Below are 25,651 nucleotides of genomic sequence, written 5' to 3'. Positions count from 1 at the left end.
GGAATTGGTATTTTATGCATTGATAAGTAGGAGATAATTTCCATAGCAACTCAAATTGTGATTTTGCTATCAGGATTTAACTATATGATTTTGAGTCCAACTCATTGACCCATGTTTCATGAGTAGTGATTATAATTTTCAATGAGTGCTAAGTCTTCCATTTATTCTCATGAGAGATAGATTCATGTCGAATCACTACTCATTATGCATGGGTCAATGAGTTTGACTTAAAATCACACAATTAAATCCTAATAAAAATATCACAATTTTATACATTATTTTTTACAAGTTCAAAGAAAAAATAATTTAAGTGTTTGTTTTTAACAAATTCGTGACTGCACCTAAGAGATCTGGTTCTCTAACCATGAATAGGATACATATTAGCAATCACAGCTGCAACTTAGGTGGAGCAAAATAAAAACATATACGAAGTAATTCAAACTGATCAATTACTCTGAAATGGAACAAATGAAAATAGAGTAATTAGTTCTACGCACTCATTTTTTATATACAAGGCACTTTTCGTGATACAGTCAAAGACAAATGAGTTTTGCATGCATGTGTTGAACAATGGACTTCAATCAGTACTCATTACATGCCTAAGTATTTAATTGCTCACATAACCCCAATCTCAATCTCTATATCCCAAGTCTTGAGATCAAGAGATTTTTTTCTCTTCACTTCTTATCCTGTTAACTATATCATAATTTAATGTTTGACATGATGTTGGGACTTCAAGCCGTCCACTCTATAAACAATGTTAAGAAAGCTTTGACCTCTCCAAAGATACTGGCTTTGGCATCAAAGATTTCTAAATCTGTCATCAAGGTCATGTTTTCCACCATGGCAGCAAGTCAGTTCAATAAAAAGAATCTGGAAGTCATGTCGGAATCTAGATCATTGTTTCGAGTGCTTCAGAACTCGCAAGATTTTGCTGGCTTTTACTCATCTTCAATGTAAGGCCTTATATATGTTCTTCTCCACCATACCTCAAATGCTTTCTGTAGGTTGGGGCACTCGTCAGCATTGCTCAAGAACTGATTTAGCCAAGTAAGCAATATGTTTTGCTGATACTTGAGAGGTAGAGTGAGAATCGTTTGGCATATGCCCTCCTCAACAACCTTCATGTCCAATGATCTGCAGGCTCTCTGAATCCAGCCATAGTCATCAATCAAAGGTTGCAGCCATGTTTGTAGAAATAACAACCTAATGTCCTTAGATACCAAGACTTGACCCTTCCCTATTGCAATGCACAATCTTGCAGTAAGGCGACTTACTTCGTAGCGGAACATTATTGGGATATTCGAATGAAGGCCTGCAAGCTCAGATTGATTTGCCCACATGCATACAAAATCATCTGCTATCTGCCTGTCCGTCAAAATGTCAAGCAACCAATGAAGATTGTCGGCTTGACGACTTATTTGACTCATAACTGAACCCCTGTCTTCGCTTGAACTATCCAAGAAATTAGAACCCTTTATTTGAATGAAGTAATGGAAAAGTAGATCCACGCAGTTCCGACAAGCATCATAGAGATTCACATTGCTAACATCATTAGTGTTATTGCTTTGAGCTGCATTTTCTCTCAGCATTCTTGATACCAATGGTTTCATTTCTCGTCTTGCTTTCTCATTGTTAGCTTTGGTTACAAGTTGTAAGATATGGACGATAACCTCTTCTGATCCACTTGTACTTTCTGTCAATACCCTTCTTAAAACCTTCCCTGTTCCATTGCTATCTAGCTGCAGTTGTATGAGAAATGAAACCACTTTTTCCTCTTCTTCCTCCGTCCAAGGCACAGCTTCCAAGTACTCCAAGCATGAGAACACGCCAGCATCAAACGCAATAGCAGCTGAAACCTGAAATATGCAATCAAAATAAAAAATTGGAACAGTGAGAGAATCATAAAGAGCTCCTACCCAAAGTGAGAAATCAGATGTTTATATAACTCCGTTAGGTAACAGAAACTGAAATAACGGTACAATAGAATCTCAACTTGAACAATTTTCTTCATGGTTTACCATCACAAAGAAGCCAAAGATCAAGAGAGATCAGAAGAAAGAAAATGATATCTAATTTCTGCGATTAAAGCATACCGAACAAAGGTGATTCAGAACCGTAAAAGTAGAGCCAACATACATTGCAGTTCAAAAAGTAGTAAAACCAATAGGAAAAATAAATCTTGGAGTGTTCTGTTAACATTGAATAGAAAGGACTTTGGGACAACACATTTCCAAAAGCTCTGTTGATATTTTTCCAATAAACAATCAGTATTATCAAGAATAAAACTAGGAAAACCAAATAAAGTGATAAAATGGAAAATGTTGGTTCAAATAAGTTTAAATTGTAGATGGCATTCGATGATTCCAGTAAAGATATGAAAACTCAAACCAAACAAGAAGGCCCTTCGAGGAAAGCAAAAATTTGTACTTTAAAACAACTAAGAAAGAGACTTCAAATTCCCAAAGTGGGCTCCTACGAAAGAGACTCTTCAACCGCCAAAGACATGTAAGAATGACTCTTCCACTTCCCAAAGTGGACACCTAGGCGGGAAATTCCTCCATTTTGTCTTAGAAACCCGACGAAATGCGTTTCCAGGAACCCTTTGATCAAACTTCTTTGGTTAAACTAAAATGTGCCCATTTTCGTCTTGTAACCACATTTGTTTTTTTCATTTAAATGTGTCCTTCGATTAAACTTCTTTGATTAAACTAAAATGTGCCTATTTTTGTCTTATAACCACATTTGTTTTTTCATTTAAATGTGTTCTTTGATTAAATTTTTTGATTTCAGAAGAATTATTGTAGCACACAATATGGAACCCTGTAAATGATTTATGAGGAGCAACCACTAGGCTCATGCCAATTCAAATCTGTACCATTGACTTAATGGAGGGGATCTAATGTAGTAGAAGTTATTGCAGAAGAGATTTTTATTATTTTGTCGAGCTATGGCATGAGTTACCATCAATCAAATTGGTAAGTTTAGGTTGCAAGAGTCGTTGCAGATTCCCATGAGCTTTTTGATTGATTATTTTCCTTTCCTGGAGTTTTTCATTGCCATTTCCATGGAATTATGTGAGTGACAAGATTTTTACATTTTCAACTATTCAATGCTGAGCTTTCAAAAGTACTAATAGGTTTTGAAGCATCCTAAGTAAGATGACTATTGTGAATGTGTAGGATAGAGTAAGATGACTATTGTCAATGTCTAGGATAGAATGTCTTCAAGATTATCTGTCTAATTGATAAATGTTGCAATATTTTTAAAATGTAATGACCATTTATTTCATGTATATGACTTTGTTCTCAAGTTTATTTATGCTTAGATCATCTTTTCATGTTTTCATTCATTGACTGTTCCTTCTTGTATCCCATAACTCTATTACCCACTTAAATAGGCACCAAACGTAGATAACAAATGACTAAACAAATGAAATTGTTAATCAATAATTTGAAGTTAATTTTTATATCTTTGTAATTCAAGATTTAAGTTATAGCAAAACAAAAAAAAATATTGTATCATGTCCTTGGATCATTATCTTGCATATTATAAATTGACGGTATTATCATCTCTATAAGAGATAAATGTGCAGTTGGACTGTCTTTGACCTGGTGACAACATTTGGTAGATAAAATTGTCTTATATTTAGGATCACCTCTAAGAGAATTCTCGTAAGTTTACGGTGAGCTCAATGTGTAGGAGAGCCTGTCGACTTTAATGAACCCGCTTTTACTTTCATGATGACAGACAACCCGTGGCTTTGAGAGTTAAATCATGTTCTAGGATTTTGGAGCAATGATTACAAAACCAATAGACTGATGTCGTTGCTGAAAAGAATCCAATTCTGTGGATAGGAAAGACTTCGGTGATTTGAAAAACTTGTAGCCATTTAGAGTTGGTGGCAACATTTTTGAAAACATGGTTATAAAAGTTGAAAGCTTGTCTCTTCTTTTCAAAGAGTTGCACCTCTATTCAGTCAACCCAAAAGGTATGAAGTTGCTTTGATAGAAGAAGAAAGTGGATACCATTTTCCACATCAAGAAGGCATGGAAAATTAAAGGCTAGTAGAGGTGTCGGCGAGTCCTCCAAGACAAATAATCTAGAACAAGTACATCAGGTATAACCAATGTATTTGCAGATTTGAGGCATCAATAACGAAATGCTTATGATGATTCTGCTGATAACTTTCTTAGAATATTAGAAGTGCATATGATGTGCATAGAAACAATAGAATTATTGGTAGAGGAGATAATATAGGTCTAGGGACGCACGTATGAGAATTTTCGGCACGCTTAAACACAAGAGCACATATTGCTATTACTTCCGAACACCATGTTTCACCAACTAGGTCACAATAGCATATACAAGAGTTTTATAATAATCAGCCAATGCATCGTATTGAAGGGAGAGAAAATCTTCAATGAGGAGTGAGCTTTATTGGACATTGTAAGGCCAAGGAAGCAAGAACTTGGAGCTCGGGATGAATGAATTGAGCAATAGTACCGGTAGGCTTTGGCTCAAGGTATACCCAAGCAAAATAACTTTAATCATTACAAAAGACAATAAAATTGAAATTTGAAAAAACACAGGAATCATAATGATGATCAAGTTCTATAAGTCTTCAGGGTAGATGAGTAGGCTTGAGGTTATCGATAATTTTCGATTGTCTTAGGTTTAAATCTTTTCTGAATTTAAAAGGTGAGATATCTTGCAGGCAGCTGATTTCACCTATGCAAAACTAGTCTCGCCCTAATTTGCACATGCGGCTGGCTGCTCGTCGCTGAACTAAGTCACAAGGATACCCATGCATAATAATATGATCAAGTTTCATAAGGCTGTTGCCAGTAGCAGCTTACTCAGCAGTGAAATCAATGGTTTGGCAATGTGCTAAACCCTTGATATCAAGTTTGACTACAAGCTCAAAGGTTTGTTTCTTTCAAACACATTGTAGGAGCAGAAATATATACACAATTAGAATAATGGAACTTACAATAGTGACTGATCCAGGAAAACACAACAAAATGATAGTCAAACAACTTCTAAGAAAGCTGTTTTAAGATAGCAAGAAAAAGATACACCAAATCAGTTGAGAGAGACCATGTGAACTTCCAAGAGGTGGTATCTTTATGTAAAATTTGCTTTTCTCCCTCCTGATTAATCAAACCGTCTAGTTGCTCTTTCAATGAATAGAGAAGAAGAATTTCGAAATGAAGAATGTTGTGCTGAGTACTACGAGTATGAGAATGACCAACAAGATGTCTTCCAGCATGAGCTGGAGGATGAGGAATATTACAATATTAATTGTGATTTAGAAGACGAGATGTTTTGGATTGTTGTGATTAATGTCAAAGGAATGTTTGCCAAGGACATAGATTGCTGAAGCAGATCAGAGACAGAATTGAACAGCAATCAAATGAAGTTAAATTCTTAATGGCCGATCACCTTTGTGATAGCATTTACATGGAACAGAAAAAAATTGAAAGAATTTTTTTATTTATGGGGTTGACCCTTGGCAATCAAGCTCCCCACATTGGGGATATATATATATATATATATATATATATATATATATATATATATAGGTATGGGCTGAAATCGATTAAAGTGCAGATATTGTAGAAATCGCGACAGTTCTAATATACCTTGTGAAAGGTGGATGGACAAAATAAACTAAAATGGAAAAATACTCAATGTGCCGCGGCACTAATATGTTTCATTAACCATTTTGTCCATATCAATAACATTACAAGATGCCTCTATTTAAAGAGGTGTTTGATTGTTTTTGGAAATATCCAAATTAACCGACATAGGACAAATAGACTTTGCTAGAACTATCTAAACATATACAAACCTAAATATTAATTTGACCTAACTCTATTCGTAATCCAGCTAGAGTTTCTAGATTTTTCTAGTATAATTTTTACAATTTCATTTGAGGGAGAAATTATACATTCCAACAGATATAAGACAGATCTTGTGAAGGACACAAAGATTAATCAGTAAAACTAGCGGCAGAGGAGTACAATGATAATTGATTGATTTTGAGCATACCTTGAGAAAAAAACATTTGATGGAGGAGTGTAGCGGCAGAGAAGTACAATGATAATTGATTGATTTTAAGCATAGCTTGAGGAAAAAACATTTGATGGAGGATTTTGTGGAAATGTAACATGATACATACACAGATCCGAGAAGGGAGTGACAAGAAAATTTATCGATATCATTCATGATTAAACAATATATCAATTATATGAGGAGTATGAAGAATAGAAGATAGGTTATAAAAACAACAGCATATTCGAGAAGGATAGAATAGAAGATATATGAAGATCACTCAACGAGAAGTAATCAAGGCAAGAATATGCAAGCATATGTGATCATGCAAGTGCGTTAAGGTTAACGTTAATAAGAAGGGATTACGGATTGAATAAATAAAGAGGATCATAATGTCCATCACATGCTGAAACATTCAAGTTGGAAATTCGTTTTGGAAGTTGGCGTTTTCTTCCGGAGAGATTGGTGTCCCTTGTTAAGTCGGTGCTTATCAATGGAAGCTGTTGATTGTGGTGGTCGGTACCTACAAGTCTTGTAAGAGAAATTTATTTAAATAATGTATTGTCCTAAAATTCTCCTATAAAAGTTTTCAGACAAATTGTTTGTTCTTTTAATCATGTTGTATAATAAATATAATTATAATTAGTACTTTGTAATTGTTTTATACTGATCCACCCCACCCCTTTAATATAAACACATGCTCTTCAGAGTGTAGTGCTAGTCCTAATCTGTATGAATTGTCAGCTCACGATTTTGAATGTTTAATTCATGAAGTAAATATGAAAAAACAAAACCTTCTAATAAGGACATCAAAATCCTCGCCAATGCAGCACTAGAACAAACTCAAGCCACATATCAACTATGAGGTAGGCTGGTGAACAACCTATTGTAAAGGCAAGTAGAAACCAAAAAAAAAAGACAAGTAGAAACCAAAAAAAAAAATGTGGAACTAGAAATGAAACCCCAATCAAAGAGGGGCAAAAAAAAAAAAAAAAAAAAAACAAGTACCTTTGCAAAAACTAGAGAATATATATATATATATAAAATTATAAATATCATACCATCAAATAATGTCCTCTCATAGACAAATACTTGAAAATATAAAACCAAATAAGATCAAATATACAATTGAGGAGTAGACTTGCAGAGAAGAAGAAAGCGTCAAAAGATAAGAACTGTTGGTTCCTCTTATGTTAATTGTTTCCTTTTATTCTCGATGCAGAGGATGTAACTATTCCACGTGACATGCCCCTTCTAAGCCATTACCTATTAATATGGTACAAGTTTAAAGTTAAGTTAGGATCTCTATCCCAATAAGAGAGATCTTTAGAATTCTTGAACACGGGATAGGACTATGTCTTATGTCATTGTCAGGAATGTTCCGAGTCAACCAGCTTCCAGACAGAAAAAAGAATAAAGAGGATTCAGAAACTATGGAAATGTACTTCGCGAATTTTCATAATCAATAGTCATTTGAGTGTTGATCTTTTTAACAGAACCTTCATCATTACTAAATGTCCATCCATTACATAATTGTATGTTAGACTCTAGTGCCTCCAAGTGTTAATCTTTTTTTTACAGCACCTTCATCATTACTAAATGTCCATTACATAATTGTATGTTAGACGCTACTGCCTCCAATAATGTCATGTCTTCTCAGGTTGTCAATTAATTAGGACAGAAAGTATCCAAGTCTCATGGTCAATGTTTTGCTATGGCCTTGACAAGTGGATGTCATAGGTATTATAAATAATGTTGAGGTTAAATTTGTTGCATAGCCTAATAAATCATTCTTGATTAACACACCAAATGAAATAGGTTGTTGTCTAGGAAGTTGGCACAATCTATTGGAGATAGCATTCAAATAGATTTGTCATATGGTACCATCCATGTGCCTGGGGTAAATATCAAATTACACGCAGAAGAAAATATGCTGGACGATGTGGAGGACAAGTACGCCATCACTTGCAAAACATTTCTTTTATACAACAATCGATCATTTCATTGGTTTCTGTGATAAACATGAGAATAAGGAAGATGATCTCATCTCGCCCACATACCATTGCAGTGTGGAGATTCTCAAAGGCCAACTAATCCAAACAATATCTACAGCTAGCAAGTATTTGATGATAGCCAACAAATATACAATTTTCTTAAGAATGACTTTGAAATTGACATTCAACTCATCGACTAGCAACCTATGGTTGAAGCTGAGGATGAAATAAAAAATAGTGTCCGGCAATGAGATGGTGCAACTAAAAATTGACACTCTTCAAAAAGGGCTTGTTGCATTAGAAGAAAACGTTTGATAGTGGAGATAGATACAACAAAGGAGGAAATTGCATTTGGAAGGTCCCATTGTTAATTTGGAGCAACCTACCATCATGCCAACGAAAACTTTGAAGAACTTTTTTACTATTTTATTTTTTTATTTATCTTCTATATTATGGTTTCCGTTTCTATTTTAGCTTAATTGAGCAAACCCTCATTTGAAATGTTTTTTTTTTAGGTTTTAAGAATAAATAATAAGAAAATTGTGATATAGAATTAAATAAATAAATTATAAAAAAAAAAATAATAGTGAAAGGTCAAGAAACATATAATGAAGAGTTGTGTTTTCTTCGACAAAAGATATAAAAGGGAGTTGAGGAAGGGAGAAAAAAAGACTAGGATTTATGAAAGAAGAAAGGAATAGGAAGAAAATTAATGATTTTAGCAAAGGACAACAATGAAGGGTCATGACTCTCTTGAAGGGCAGAAATGATGACAAGTTTTGATTCTTCCAAAAGATTGTGATTATGAGAGGTCTTGACTTTCCCCCACATTATAAGATATAAAGGGGAGAAGATTTCATTTGAAGACATCCAATAGGAGATCAATTTGGAGAATAATATGTTACTCTCAAAAACAGCAATTGAAAGTGGTGACACATTGAAAATGTCGGGGGTGTGATTATGCATTCTAATAAGTAGAGGCTGCTATTGTCAAAGGTAAGATTCTAAACCTACGTTACCGTATTTGCACCATGGACCCTTGAACCAGATTTAGGTGTGAATTGGATTTAGATTCGTGATTTAGTAACACAGACCCTATCTAGATCCATCGAGGATCCTAGGGTCCACCCCATGCAGACCCAGGGGAATCTCGTGTGAACCCATGAGCCAAACTAAGAAAATGTGGGTTCAAACTATATTTTGAGTTTTCATTTTGTAATTCAGTAATTCAATGTGATGATTTTCTTTAGAATTGTGATTATAGATCAATGATCAAGTATTTAAATTTTTAATGTTTATCTTTGACATTTAACATTGATCAATGATCAAGCATCATAGATTTCTACTATAAAATGATTTAGTTTTAAATTATATAAATTTCTTTTTTTTGATATAAATAATACATATATACATAAAAATAGATAGATAAACAAAAAAGTAATAAAAATCATAATAAAATAAAAATTGCAAATCCATAAACTAGATTGTTGTGCATAAACCCAAACTAATAACAACCCTAACAAAAGCTATGTATTTTTTACTTAATAATATTCTAACATATTTGAATATATTTTTGGTTCTAGCACATATTTATTAGACATGTTTCAAGGGATAGTTGTTCTTATTTGAAATAAATATGTATTTTTCATAATTTATCATTTTATGCTCTTGCCTCACTCTCATGGGATCTTGGTGATTAGAATGTATGTGATATTAATCTTTACCATCTTGGTGATAGGAATGTGAATTTTTAATAAAAATTTATTGGGATCAATATAACTCGTTTAACATTCATTCAGTACTATCTCTTAATTTAAAACTATCATAACATTGTGAATATCACTGCAATTTTTATTTGAATCGATTTTCTTGATTAATCAGTATTGTATTGGTAAAAACAATTTGGTGGTTTTCATACTCGTAACAAAATTTCTCTTTCAACTGTGTCCATGTTTAATGATAATTTTGTAACAGAAATTATCATAGTACTATTATGTTCACACAAGTCACTATAATATGAGTTTCTGACATTATTTTCAATGAAATATGGTCATGACACTCGTATTCTTTCATGTTATAATCCATATTTTCATTTTTATTCCAATATCTTGGTCATCAATTATGTCAAAGATATAAGCAATAACATGAGATGCTATCCTTACTCTTCAGACATGTTCGCTGCTCGGCTCTTTTTCCATTGTAATCTTATTCCTGCTTGCTGTTTTGCCCCCTAGCATTGGTTGCTGTTAATCTGATGAATTTGTAGGGTAACTGTATACTAACAAATGCTAATTGGAGCATTAATTGCTGACTGTGTATGAAAAAAAAGTTTCCCTTTGATGCTGGTGGTATATTGTCCTGTTCGATCTTTCCCTTAAAATCCCGCGTCGGGAGAATGGACGCGGCTATAGGGTCACGATTTTACTTTCGTTCAGAAACCGCAAGTGACGGTTTGTTTATGTTGGGTATTTATTTAGCTGATAGGCTATTGCCTCGTTTGGTTGCAGGAATTGGGCGTGAATTGAAAAATCTAAATATTGTTTGTAAAATATAAAATAAGAATTAAAATTCGCAAATTGAGCATATGGGTTGTCAGTTCGTGACTTTGCCATTTGATTGTATTTTGCCAGTCAAATTCATTTTTGGTCTCAGTTCATCATAAGATATCAACTAATTCAACATTATTTAACGTTCAATATGTGTTTTTTATAAATGACAAAAATGACTAATATCATATTTGATATCTTTTTTCAATTTTCATAATATTATCTTTACAAATAAATCTTGCGTTTAGTCTTATTACAGATTAAAATAGTTTGATTTAATTTAGAATTAAATTTATAATATACAAAATAATATGTATGCTTTTGTGCTTGCAACGATAAACAAATAGGTGCTCAATAATAAAATTATTTTTTAAAATATAATCTTATGTAAACAAATTAGATTATTAATAATTTTTCAATTTAAATGTCATAATATGTACTAAAATCTTTTAAATAGATTAATAAATATTATTTATTTAAATTCAATTTATCAAATATGAAAAAAAAACATTTAAGAAAACCCTTTCAAAAAATCTATTATGAAAAATTAATAAGAGAAATACAAAAAATAATAATATGAAAACATAGCAACGTCTCTAACAAATATATCATATTGACTAAATAAATTATAGAATCTAAAAAACAATATCTAAAGAAAAACTAAACTAATATAAATAACATAATAACATAATATTTACAATTTAAATAACCTAATATTTACTAAAAACTTGCCTAGAATAATTTTAAATTTGCTAAATCTCTTTTTGATCTATTAAGTGGGAACAAGAACAATAACCCTAGGCTTTTGGTATACTTGGTGCAATTTTTAGAAAGGTCAGTCTAGAATCTATTCTAGGTTGGATCGTTTCTACCTTAATAATAATTTTTTCTCTGTGCTTCCGCACAAGCATAATAACCTTGTCTCCCCTACCACTCTCAGATAATCACCTTATATCTATTTCGGTTAACTTTAGTTGCTCCCCTATTTTCAGCAATCGTTTTAACTATAAATTCATCCTTAATACTAGTCTTCTGGAAGATGAAGATATCCTTACTATTATTTCTATTATAAGACTCATTAATGAGTCTCATTATCCCTACTTATATTAGTCTAGATGGAACTTGGATATTTCTGCTTGGCAGAATTTATTAAGGACTGTTGGTCAAAAGAAGGCCAAGGACTATAGATATAAGGAGTCCTAGCTTAACAATAATCTTTATAATGCTAAAACGGCTATCCTAAACAATTCTGATGACCCTTATCTTTGTCATCAACTTGCTCATGCTAAGAACGCTCCTAGAAAACACCAAGATCAAAAAGCTCTGGGAGCTAGAATTTGATCAAGAGCTTATTAGTTACAATTTGGAGACAGAGGTAGCAAATTTTTCTTCAATCTTATTAAGCAAAAACAGGCTAAGGAGACTATTGATAAGCTTCTCATTAACAATCAACTAACTACGGATATAGACATTATTAAGAAAGAGTTTGCTTGATTTTATGAAGATTTGTTCACTTCTGAAGACTCTCAGGATGTTAGGGCTCTTAGAGATCAATGTAGGAATCTTATCCCCAAAAGGATTTCAGATCATGATGCCTCCATCCTCGAGAAACCCATATCTCTTGAGGAAATTGAAAAATCCATCAACTCCCTTAATAACGATAAAGCCCCTAGACCTGATGGGTTGCCTGTGGAATTCTACAAAGCTAACTGCAAATGGATTTGCAAAGTTTTACTTAACATATACAATGAAGCCATTGATACTGGAACTCTGGGTAGAGATATTAATTTTGGAATTATTAAACTCATCCCCAAGGAGGGTGATAAATCCCTTATCAAGAATTGGAGACCCATAACTCTTTTAAATGTTTCTTATACAATTCTAGCTAAGATTATCTCTCGTAGGCTGGAAACCATTCTTCCTAAATTTGTTTGTCTTACCCAAACTGGCTTTGTCAAGGGTAGATATATCTTAGAAAATCTGATTACTAGTTGGGAAGCTCTTAATTGGGCCAAGCATATTGATCAAAATGTTTCTATGTTTTTGTTGGACTTTGAAAAGGCTTATGATAGAATTGAATGAAATTTTATCAATATGATGCTTGCTACTTTTGGTTTCCCCTCTTTCTTTTGTGGCATTATTAAAATGCTTCTCAAAGATGCTCATGCTCAGGTTGATGTTAACGGATCTCTTTCAGCGCCTTTCCCTTTGGGAAGATTGATGAGACAAGGTTGTCCACTTGCCCCAGCCCTTTTTGTTATTGCCTCTGAAGCTCTCTTCTATATTCTTAGAGACAACACTTTATCCCCTACAGTTAAAGGCATCACCCTTCCTGATAGTAAGGAAATTATCAATTGCCAATTTGCTGATGACATCTCTCTTTTTCATGAAGCCTCTGAAGCTAATTTTGAAGCCATGATCAATAAACTCAATTTTTTCTATAAAATTTTTGGAGCTCGGTTATCTCATTTTAAGTCTATTTGTCTTGGATGGAAAGAACAATTTTTTGATTGGTTTGATAAGTTCGGTTTCCAATGGGGTGGCCCCTCTAAAGTTGTCAAATATCTGGGTATCCCATTCTCCATTGAACCCTCTTTAAAAGAGATGTGGAGTTGGGTCAAGGATAAGATTCATAATAAACTAAACAAATGACACAATAGGTCTTTGTCTTTTGCTAGTAGAATCCATGTGTGTCAGAAAATTCTCTCTTCTTACAATATATACTAGATGCCTCTGCTTGGATGTTTAATGATTACCAAGTGTTGGAAATCCAGAAAGCTATCAGAAAGTATATCTGGTCGGATGGGAAAGGGAATAACAAGATTCACTTTGTCAAATGGAATTGGTGTCATGGGGCTTAAAGACCTAAGACTAGGTGGTCTCGCTTTGGCCTCCAAATGGATCTTTCATGCCTTGGAGGGAGATGACCCTTGGAAAGTTCTGATTCGTAACAATATTGAGAGGGGATATCCAAAAAATGCCAAATTCTAGAAGAATCTTCCTCGAGTCACTGATCTCATTTGTGGTGATTTTCCTATCATTGTTTAAGGCTCGATAGTATTTAAGTCGATTTGGAAAGCTTGGAACCATGTTAGGCAATTCATCAAAAACAAAAACTTCTATGATGATAAGAACCTCCATGGTGAAAGATCCATTTGATGGAACCTTAAGCTGGGTAATAAACCCCTTGCTCTTACCCAAGGGTGCTTCGCTAAGAATTTGGGCCAACCATGGGATCAAACAATTTATTGATATCTTTGAAAAGGGGCAGACTTATCCAGTGGGATGAATTAAAGAATAAATTTAACCTTCCTGATTCTCATAAGAAAACTTATAATATGATAGTCAAGGCTAGTAAGGATATTCCTACTTTATGTTATGTTGACTCCAATAGTTATCTAAAAATTAAATGGCCTCATGGTATCATCATCTCCAAACTTAAAGCTAAGAATATTTACATTGTTATAAATTGCAATGAATAAATTATCAATCATGTTAATAATACTTGGTATACTGATTTGGATGTTTCCTCCTGGAATAAGCTTTTTGATAATCTTTGGAAAAGTTCTATTGATCCTAAAATTAAATGTTTTAAAGGTTGCTTATTCTCAACAAGCTTCCTATTAGGAACACTTTCTCTGATATTAATTATTGCAGCATTTGCAAAACCCCAGAAACGAGAAGACACATTTTCTTTGAGTACAGTTTTGCTAAAGAGGTTTGGTTGATGTTTGGCATATCCATCCCTTCTACTTTCAATATTTTTGAAATTATTATTGGTTTTATTTTTAATGCTAAAAAAGATGTTAACATGTTTTGGGACATTCTCTCATCTAACATTTTGTGGAAAATTTGGAAGTGTAGAAATGAAGAAAGGTTTCAAAACATCCCCAAATTGCTTATTGAGTCTTTTTGAAGTCTCACATATTTTAAATTTTTTTCATAGATTCAAATTACCATGAAAATCAACAAGTCTAAGTTCAAAAGGCTATTTAAAGATGGTCATGCCACCTTCTTCGCTAATGAGGTGAAGAATGGGTTCTTCTGCAAGCTGCACTTGGATAATATACACACCTTCAATCAAATTGTCAACCTCATCAGCAAGGAGATTAAAAGAAACCCTCAAAACACTACTAGCGAGATGATCTGCATGCCTAAACAAACTCAAGATCAAAAGATCATGGTTTGGATGGAAGGTTCTATGGGTTGGACAACGTGGGTGGACACCTTTGATGATGTGCTCCACTAGTTGTTTTTCTTTGCTCCATCCTTTTCTTATCTTCTCGAGTTATATGTAATCTTTTTTTTTTTTTTTTTGTGTGTGAGGCTAGTCCTCTGTTTCTTTGATACTCTGTGGTTTTTTTTGCATCTTTGAACTCCTTATATCTAATAGAAAAAAAATCTTTTAAATAGATTAATACATATTATTTATTTAAAATTTAATTTATCAAATATGAAAAAAAAAATCATTTAAAAAAACTCTATCAAAAAAACTATTATGAAAAATTAATAAGAGAAATATGAAAAATAGCGACAAGTCTAACATTTATTCTATTGACCAAATAAATTATAGAAACTAAAAAATAAAATTTAAAGAACTAAACTAATATAAATAATAAATTAAAATAATTTAATAACTAAAATCTAAATCAATTTTAAAAATCAAAAGTTGAATAGAAATCACAAAATGAAATAATTGGAGATCACAAGTACTTAATTTTTAAAATAAATTGAAAATGAAAAAATAATAGTTAAAAGTAGAGATAACAATTAATTAATATCAAAACAAGAGTTAAAATTGGAGTGAGATAAAAACTGGCCGGTAAATAATTAATGGGAAGGATTTACAATTTTCCACTCAAACTAACAAATTTTTCAGCTAACTAACAACTTTTCCAATCAACTGACAACTTTTCTGTCAAAATTTCAATTTCCGGGAACAAAGTTCTCACAAATAGTCTGTTGGCTAAAAAATAAAGGCTAATTAAAATAATTTGACTTTTTAAGAATTTAATAAAAAATGAGTTTCTATAAATAAAAAATCTTGTTTATTTAAAATATTACCAAACTAAAAATAATAATTTAATTATTAAAATTTTAAAACAAAACTTGTTCCAATTCCCATTTCAATTGTTGCAACGAAACATAGGATATGCATATTTTGACTCCTCTTCTAGGTTAACAAAACAAGTCCAAATGATATTCAAAACTTGTTTTAAGAATGCACGAATACTAGAAGAGAGCTCATTCCAGCATGAACGAATGCCGAAATTACTTTTTTGATTGAAAAATTGTCAGCCTTTGACCGAAAAATTGTCAATGCTTGTCGTTAGTTATTTTTCGACCAATTTTATCTCACTCCAACTTTAACTCTTATTTTTTTTCCTATTTGTTTAATTTAATTAGCTATTATCTACAATGTTTAACTCTCGTTTTTTCTTATTTATTTATTTATCTCTATTTTAAATTCTCCCATTCAATTTATAAATTAATTTATCTATACTTTTAACTCTTTTTTTATTTTATTTTTATAAAATTAATTAATTGTTATCTCCACTATGTTTTTCTTTTCTTTTTTTTTTAAATTTAAATTTTTAAAATTGATTGAAGTTTTAGTTTTTTAATTATTTAAATTAGTTTAGCCAAGACGATATTGTCAAGGAGTTTCTATTTTTTTACTATATATATATTTCTCATATTAATTTTTATAGATTTTTAAAAATAATTATTTTATTCTTTTAATTAGTTTAGTTTTTCACTTTAAATATTGATTTTGAGTTTAGCGAATAGGATTAGCGATTGTGATTGAAGTTTTAGTTTTGAAATTGTTTTAATTTATTTTTTAAATTAGTATAATTTTTCATTTGAATGTTGATTTTTAGTCTAGTCAATATGATATTTACGAGAGTTGCTATTTTTTTATATTTTTAAAAATATTTCTCATATTAATTTTTCATAATAGTTTTTTTTATGCAGATTATTTTTAAATGATTTTTTTTTTTATAGTTATTTAAGTTGGTAGATTTTAAATTAGTTTAGTTTTTATTTTTTTTAAATGATTTTATTCATAAATTTAAGCTAATAGACTTTAAATTAATAAGTAGAAGATATTTTCCACAAGAAGTTAAATTGTGATATTGTTATAGGGTTTAACTATGTAGTTTTTGAGTCAAACTTATTGACTCATGTTTAATGAATATAAATTAACAAGAATCCATTACTCACGATAATAAATAGAACAATTAGTAGTCTTTGGATTTATGTGATGCTCACAGAGGTGAAGCACCGAGACTTCCCTTTTTTATGAGAATATTTTTTAGACAATAATTTATAAGTATATAATAAATTAAATAAGTAAATATTATTTATTTGATTTATTCCAAAATTAAATTTTATTTTACTTAAAGTAAACACCTATCAACTCATTGTTGCAAGCACAAAAGCTTGCGACTACTAGTTTATATTGTTTGGAATATACATTATATATTTATTATTATATATATTATGTGATATTTTAGATTTATATCATGCTCTAATAATGTATATTTAGAGTGTACAATATTAATTATATATTAAATATAACATTTATACGATGATATATAATTTATTTATATTATAGTATATCACAAGATCAAATATTTGTATAATATATAGTAATATATATTATATGATAATATATTAAAAATCTTTATTTATATATAGTATTATATTATAACTTGTTTATTTTTATTTATAAATTAATATTTTATTAATATTAATTGTAAATTAATATTATTACAAAATATAATGTAATTGTCCAAAATTAGTTGAGACTTAAATCAAGAAGCTATATCAACCATTGTAATCAATCTTGAACACTACACCTTGAATACAAATCTTTGGGAGGGAACAAAACTACAAAAAATAGTAAGAATAGACTCATAACCCATCACCTTACAAAGATAAAAAATTGGACTAACTACCACATGCAACAACACTATTCTACAAAAGAATTACGCATATGACATCAAAAACCCATAGAGAGAAACTACTAAAAACTTGGAGAAAAGTAGGCGAGGGGGAGGGATAATGAGCCATCCCCTACTAGGACATTGTCCCACCCTTCAGAAACACCACAACCGCATATGCCACTATGAACACCCACTCGAGCACCACCACTAGCAAGCCCCCAATCACAACCACCATGCATAAAACCAACCACAACACCATGCTAACCACCACTGCAAGAGTCATGCCAACTTTTGTGAGCATGACCACAGGCACCACCACTACCATGACTATGTTGTTGACTACACCATACCCTGGCTTGCCTTTTAACATCCATTTTCTCTCATGTTGCCGATAAGTGAAGCTTGAAGAGATTAGAATCCATTTCTACTTGTGAACCTCGACAACCAAGACAAGCTCCCAATCATGCACAAATTCCACAAGTTTTGCCCATAATTTTTGGGCCTTTCCCTTCCTCTCATGGATGTTACCTAGTGCTCTATGTAAAAGGAAAGGGTGCAACAAAATACACACAACAATAAAACCAAATTAGTCCCCATTAGCAAACACAAAACCACACCCTAGTACAATGCATTGCAAGATATTGAATCCAAGCCCACTCCCCACTCAAGTCGCACACACTGCTCCATTATTGTTTTCACATCCTCCTTCAACCTAAAATAAAGACCCCCAAGCACAAAAGAGAGGGGCAATATCAATGTTGGTTCTAAGCCAAGAATTAGATGTCATGTACTCAATGTCGAGAAATGTGCCATAACCAAGATGAGGAAATAATGATGACTCAAAGATAAAACATTCTTTAGGTGCTCATTCACCAAATCTTTGAAAGCCATATCTTGCTTAAACGTGCAAAAGTAGAAATTTGCTTCCATGTATATTATAATTATTTTGATATGTATTATATCATTTTGTAATGATATATAATAGTATCATTGATATATTATATTGATTTATATTATTGTTTATCTATTTATATTTTATTTTTTGAGTATTATTTATTATTATATCTTCTAGTTGATTTTCTTTCTTTGCTACTTTGTAATTTTGTTTCAAAAAAACTTCATAAAATTGTAGTGAAATAGGTGGGGGCATCGTAACAGAACTTCAACCAAGAGACACACCATTCATCTACAAAGATATTATTGCCTCAAGTTTAAAATGTTAATTTAACTATTATAAAATTTGTTAATGTTTTAACTTATTTAAAGTTGCATAGATCTCATGTGCCACTACCAATCCATCCATCCATAAACTAGGGTTTTTTTGTCTAAACTTAAGTGGCAAGCAAATGTTCAATATGTGTTTTGTTAGTTTGTCTCTTTGCTCAAAATGAATTTTCTTTATGGAGTGTTTTTTTCCTTTCTAAAGCTTACACTTTTTCTCTCTTTCAATTTTCACTTTTGACAAAAATGTAGAGGTGACTTCTACCACTTTGTTCTTTTTAGTATTTCCATTTTGGATATTGAACCTTTTTAAAAGTGTTTCTCATGCTTTGATAGTTTGTTATTTTCTTATTTTCATTTTGTTTTAACCACCACCTCAAGGGGTTGAAATTCCCTCTATTGACAATGTTTTTTTTTCAAACTTCAGCAAACTTGAAAATGTGGCAAAAGTGGCACATTGGTTTAGGGGGTACTTTTGCAATTTGTACATTTTACCATTTTGGCATGCCAAGGATCCAAACTAACCTTCTCCTTTATCATTTCCCATTTTTAAAATGCTTTAACCATAATTCTTTATTAGAAATTATGTCCATTTCCTTCTTTTTTTATTTTTATTTTTGAAAACTTGAAAAATGTAGTTGGAATAGACATGGAGGGCACTCTGCCACTTTGTACACGAGTGAATTGACATATACACATGTCAATGCATCAAGTTTGCCCTAGTCACCCTTTAAATTGACAACATACTTTAACTCTTTCTTATTTCTCCCAATTCCTTCATTCAGTTTTTTGACATTACATTCAACTATATATTGACACTAGTCAAACAATACCCAAAGACAAAACAAAATAAATGAGAAGAAAAGTAAATAAAACTAAGTGAAAAATGCAATGACTAGGCATGAAATGCAAGATTGTGGAATTTTCACTTGGAGCAGAACATGTAAAACAACCATTGACCTTTCAAAATGAGACATTTCATTTGTTAAAGCCAAACAACAAATTTGGCCACTAATTATGGTACTTTTGATAGGCTGAACAAGATGATCATGCACTTTGATATATCTACGTAATAAATTTAATCATAAATGTTCTACCTAATCCACAAATGCATGATTTGAACTAGCTTTCAATCACATGCATATTAATAAATAGTTCTTTGTTGACAATAAGTCACATTATCAACTTTGTGACTCAAAAGGTAAAAAAAAACACCCTTTTGTTAGGTGCCTTATGTCACCTCTTAACCATCAAGTACAACACAATGTCATGGTGCATTGCATTCTTCAAATTTGGCCCTAAACATTGTCAATTGGGGTTATGGACCCACCAATTGGGTCATTGGTCACTCATTGATTTTGATCTTCAATCCCTTGACATTGTCAACAGTAGTGATTCTGACGATACTGTGGAATAAGTGACACCATAGCTAGTAAAGTCGACCTCAAACATCAATTATTTTATATACAAAGATCTCAAATCTGCAAAAGATAAGATTTTGACCCTATTAACTAGTGCAAAATCACATTACCCCGATATGACGAGTATATTGGGTAATGTGATTTTTTTGGGTATGAAGCATAGTTTTACATGTACACTATGTTGGGGGTCCTATTTTAACTCTTTTCACATTTTTCCAATTATAAATCACAACGATATGTGGTGAATCAATGATAACTAAACAATATTTTATATAAGTTTTAAGATTGTGGTGATCTAAAGTTAACATGTAATTTGTGATTGGGTGTTCATTTTAGTTTCAAAAATATAAATTCCACCTAGGAGAAGAGTATTAGTAATTGACAGGGTGTCCAATAACCATGGCTCTTTTTTTCCATCTTGACCCCCAAATTACTAATATTTGGTTGGCAATTGGCCTGTTTGTGCACCACTATTGAGACATTTTGTAATGAATACTAGGACATATGACCACAAGTACTAGCAATTTTGAGTGAATGACTATTGATGCGAGAACATATTGGGCATCAGACGACACTTTGAAATGACCATGTTGTGCTAAACAATCTTGACAGAGAGATCTTTGAATAACCAAAATTTGAAACCTTAGCTTTAAGTAGTTAGCTCGCATATAAAGACAAATTTTATTTATTTATTTATTGAAAACTATCATAATGTTTATGATCTACAAGTACACGAAATTGGGGTGTGTGTATATTAGGTCCTTTCCCCTAGTTAAAAGAAACATAAAATAGAATATAAAATATAAAATCAAGAACAAAGCATATTTTCTAGTTATATAAATAATTTAATATACAAAACTTTAGGTTGAAACAATAGATACCTAATTTATTTTAAAAACATTCTATTTGAACAAATTCACTTTGATAAATCTCATTTTTAGTTTGTACAATATTAGAAATTGTGGGCAATAAAAGCACTTTCTAGAGAGGTGAACATAGTAATTGGAAAAATAAATTTATAATAAAAAAGAAAAAAAGTCCTACTATCTATAGTCCTAGTTATCATCTAAAGGTTATTGGATTATAACACATTTTAAGGAGAGTATTCTAAAAATAGAAATCTTGAAAATAAAATTGATGCCACTATTAAAAGACTCTTCTATTTTTTATTGTTATTTTAAATGACTTCATAAATGCTAATTAAAATATAATTACAAAATCAAATTTCAAAACAAAAGTACTAGTTTATTTTGTGTATAGTTCTTACAAATAAAAATAGAAATTAAAAAAGATTAATTACATTTAATTAAAGAATAATCTAAAAGATACTAAGACCAATTTGACCTAGTAAAGTTCAAGATTATTAAGTGTAATTGATTAAATAACTAATATTATAAAAATATAATTATTCCTTCATCATTATACAATTTTAAAAATTTCACAAATTTTCCTTTCCCCTCAACAAAAACCTACTTCATAGAATCACATTTACACTTTCTATTTATCACATCAAATACAAATATCTACTATAATATCAAGCTGATCTATTTGAAGATTGGCTAATGAGAAATTGATTCAAAGAGCTGATCCCAAGGAAAGACGGGTCCAGCCTTGGGAGAAAAACAAACATACTTTAAACTGACAAAAAACAGAGAGTCCCAACAAAGCTGAAGTTGAGTGGCAGCCCCAACTGCTTGATTTTGACAGCAAAATTAATATTCCCCATAAAACTATTAAGTAAAAAGCTGTTCCAACCCCAACTGCCTGATATTGACAGATAAGTGGACAACCGAAAACCCTCAAAAAATTAAAAGCTGTTCAAAGGACATCTAAAATTGATAAAAATATATATGAATAGACACTTTAATAAACTTACAATATACGTCAAAACCAGCTCCAACAACATTGAATAAAACTTTATTTTGAAAAAAAAAAAGAATTTATTAAATAAAAATATATGTGAATAGATACTAATAGAACTCTACATACGTTAAAACCAGCTCCAATAACATTAAAATTTTTTTGTAAATTTTTAATTATTTTAGAAGAAAATATATTTAGTAGAAATACTTAAGTTCCAACAATATTAAATAAAAATTTATTATTTTGAAAAAATATAATTTATTAAATAAAAATATTTGTGAATAGACACTAATAGAACTTCAGATTCGCTAAAACCAGCTCCAATAATATTAAAAAATTATATATTGAAGAAAATATATTTACTAAGAAAATACTTGGTAGACGGAATTATTTATTTTCAATCAGAAGAAAATTATTTTTTTACAATATGTTCCTGCTTTGATAGAAATTTACAGTACTAAGAACTCAACTTTTTGCTGGACAAGCGAAAATAAAATGTTTTACAGGAAAATTGCGAAGCAAAGAAAATTAAATATTTTCAGAAAACCACAGCTATGTGAGTAAATTTGTACAGAAAAGATGCAAAGAAACAAGCGGAAATAAAATGTTTCTGACGAACATTTACCGAAAATCGTACTATTTGAATAAAAATTTACAGAAAAATTGCGAAGAAGAAAAGGATCTAAATATTTTCAGACAGAAAGGATGCAAAGAAACAAGCGAAAATAAAATGTTCCTGACGAACATTGACCGAAAATCGCACTATTTGAATAAAATTATACAGGAAAATTGCGAAGAATTTTTTTAGTCATATTTTCAGAAAATCAGAAATCAGACTTATCTGAATAAATTTGTACAGAAAAGATGAAAGGAAGAAATTCACAATATTTTCAGAAAATCAGACTTATCGAGTAAAATTTTACAGAAGAGATGAGAAGAAATACAACTCACCTGCAAAATGCGAAGTACTCTGGAAAGGCTTTCTCTCATGAGCCTGCGCTTCAAATCTGAAGAATACATGAGGCGCAAAGTCTCCACATACATCTCCATGTCCGCGCACTCCACGATTTCCAGTAAGCAAGGCAAAGTGTGTTGCTCGGCGAGCTTCGCAGCAAACAAATTGCTGTACTTTACCAAAACCTGTATGTGCAGATTCAAATTAACACACGATCCCTCTTTTCCACACACGGAAACCCTGACGTCGCTGCTCTCTGAATCGTTAAATTTGTAGCCAATTCTTTGCTGCTGCTGCTGCTGCGGTGGCGGCGGCGGCGGCTGAGCATTATTATTATTACTATTGCTGTTTTCATCACCGGCTGTCTGGATTTTAACGGCGGGCTCCGTTAGCCTTAAAGGCGATCCGTTGGAATTCAAGGCTTTGCGTTCGACATCAGCAGGTTTGGGGTTCGAATCCCCGGGAGGTTGAGGTTTACAAGGCTTTGGCTTCGACTTCGGCTTCTGGAGATCTTTGAGATTTTTGAGGTTTTTCGTAACGGCAATTGGAGAAGGACAGGGTGCGCAACACCAGATGCCTCCTTCTGCATCGACTGCCAGAGGCGCGTTTCGAACCCGCGACCTGCGATCCTTTTTGCCGTTTGTTGACGGCGCTGTCGTTGTGGACTCTATCTTCTTCCGTCTCTTGACGAATCTCTGCTCCGCCATTACAATTACCGTCAATTGGCAGCAACCGAATTTGCCGTCAGTTGATTGAAATTATTCGCTCGATGCCATGGACGGCTCGCCTGTGAAGGTATAGTGCTCTTATGTTTTGATTTATTTTTATGAGTGGAGGCCACGGACTTTTTAAATATATTTCTGTTTAACATGATTGCCTCCACTAAGGTTGTGATATTTGTCATGTGAGCGTCATGATTATTCCCATATCTGTCGTGGGTCCTCCTTGTTTGTGCCCTTTACTAGTATCATATGGTGGATCTCAAGGAAATCAAATGAATTTAAATGGTACTACATTTAGGGACCTTCTATGCAATATGTTTGTCTGTATTTGTATACTATTTGTTTATCGTCTTATTAATGGGATAGTTGTCTCATTTCCATAGGAGATTGCTTTGACATCTAAACTAGTGGGTTAGTTTGGTTTGGGAGACATCACTTTCAAATATTAGATTTGTGATGTTATCCACCTTAAATCTTTAGGACATATCTTGTGTGTTTTTTTCAAAGTTATTAGTTGGAATTAGATATATTATGATGCTTTATATGTTGAGAAAATTGAAGATCTACCTTTAAAAATAGATTTATTTTTAGTATTTTACAATGAGATATTTATTATTTTATATAGTTTTTAAAGATTGACATGTAAATAAATGTAAAATTTATTTTTAAAGAGTTTTGCTGTCTATTTAAATGCAAATTTGTAATTAGATCTCTACGCATAATAAATATTAAATTTGAAAGATACATTCTTATTCAAAATAAAATTTTAAAATTAAGAAGATTAGTTTTTTGAAGAATTGTTTAAATTTTTTTTTTTTTTATGTGACAACTTTTTACATCTGTTTAACTTAAATTGAGGAGACAAAACAATCATAAGAATTTTGTATTATAACATGTTTCCGTGCATTTGTCTAGCTTTATGTATTTTATGATTTTGTTGCATTACTAGGTTGTAGAATCATACTTTTGTTCACATTAGAATCAAAATCACTAATTCTAAATACATAAGTGGGGTTATTGAAGTTTGAATCTTGAAAGACATGTGAAAAGAAGATCACTCTCATCAACAAAAGTGTGAACAAAGAAAAAGATAGGAGACTATGGAACACCACCTATAAACATATTGTCAACAATCTCTAAATTCTCGAAATTAAAAATAACCAATAAAGATGGGATCTTTTGGTCATGAAATATTGAACCAAAAAATTGAATGGTGAGTTTTGACTGAGACATTTTGAAACTTAACCATTAACAAGACCTAATGAAAGTGCAATAATATGCTCCTTAGATTAGAATTCAAGAGGAAAGTTGAGAACAAAAACATTAAAAAATAAACACAACAAGAAATAATAATAATATATAAAGTAATTTTGCCAATGCAAGATCATAAATTAGCTTGAGGTCTTCCTATGTCACTCTACTTCAACACAAATTTATAGAATTAAAGGCTCCCAACTTGTATGTGTTGGAAATATAGATGAAGTAACTGAGAGGGGAGGGGTGAATCAGTTACCACAAAACAATTCCAAAAATCACTTAGATGTCTATAATACTTACTTATTGCTGATACTCGATAAACAGTGCAAGAATACTATAACTCGGTAGATTAACTAGTTACTACTCATCTAGTATCCACAGTTATTAATATGCATGCAAAGGTTAAATAAATGAACACAAGAGACACTAGATTTAACGTGGAAACCCAATATGGGGAAAACCACCAAGTAACTAGTCACCAATTTTCACTCTTCCAAAGCGAGCCCTGTTAGGAGCCAACCCTGTTAAAGGTTTACAATACACACTATTGGGTGATCCCACAATAATGGGTTCCACTTTTTGACCAATTTGACACTGAAATCAATATTTTTGCAACAAACGTCACGTTCAAGTGACTATATCTCCAAAACTATAAATAATTTCAA

General features: G+C 31.7%; 1 protein-coding gene across 1 annotated transcript; it reads right to left on the bottom strand.

Annotated features, from left to right (window-relative positions):
- Positions 1-475: 475 nt before the first annotated feature.
- LOC149563772 (BTB/POZ domain protein) lies at positions 476-23,827 on the bottom strand. Its single transcript, XM_089826900.1, has 2 exons — positions 23,004-23,827; positions 476-1,859 (listed from the first exon to the last, which is right to left on the bottom strand). The coding sequence occupies exons 1-2, from the start codon at positions 23,712-23,714 to the stop codon at positions 942-944; spliced, it is 1,629 nt and encodes a 542-aa protein (XP_089683026.1). The 5' UTR covers positions 23,715-23,827; the 3' UTR covers positions 476-941.
- Between the last annotated feature and the right edge of the window lie 1,824 nt (positions 23,828-25,651).

The sequence above is a fragment of the Cupressus sempervirens genome, chromosome 4, assembly GCF_028749045.1.
Source record: "Cupressus sempervirens isolate cs-2001-9-10 chromosome 4, ASM2874904v1, whole genome shotgun sequence".
NCBI classification, from domain to species: Eukaryota; Viridiplantae; Streptophyta; class Pinopsida; order Cupressales; family Cupressaceae; genus Cupressus; species Cupressus sempervirens.
Note: the sequence above shows the minus strand (reverse complement) of the source record. Positions and strands in the feature narration are given on the sequence as shown.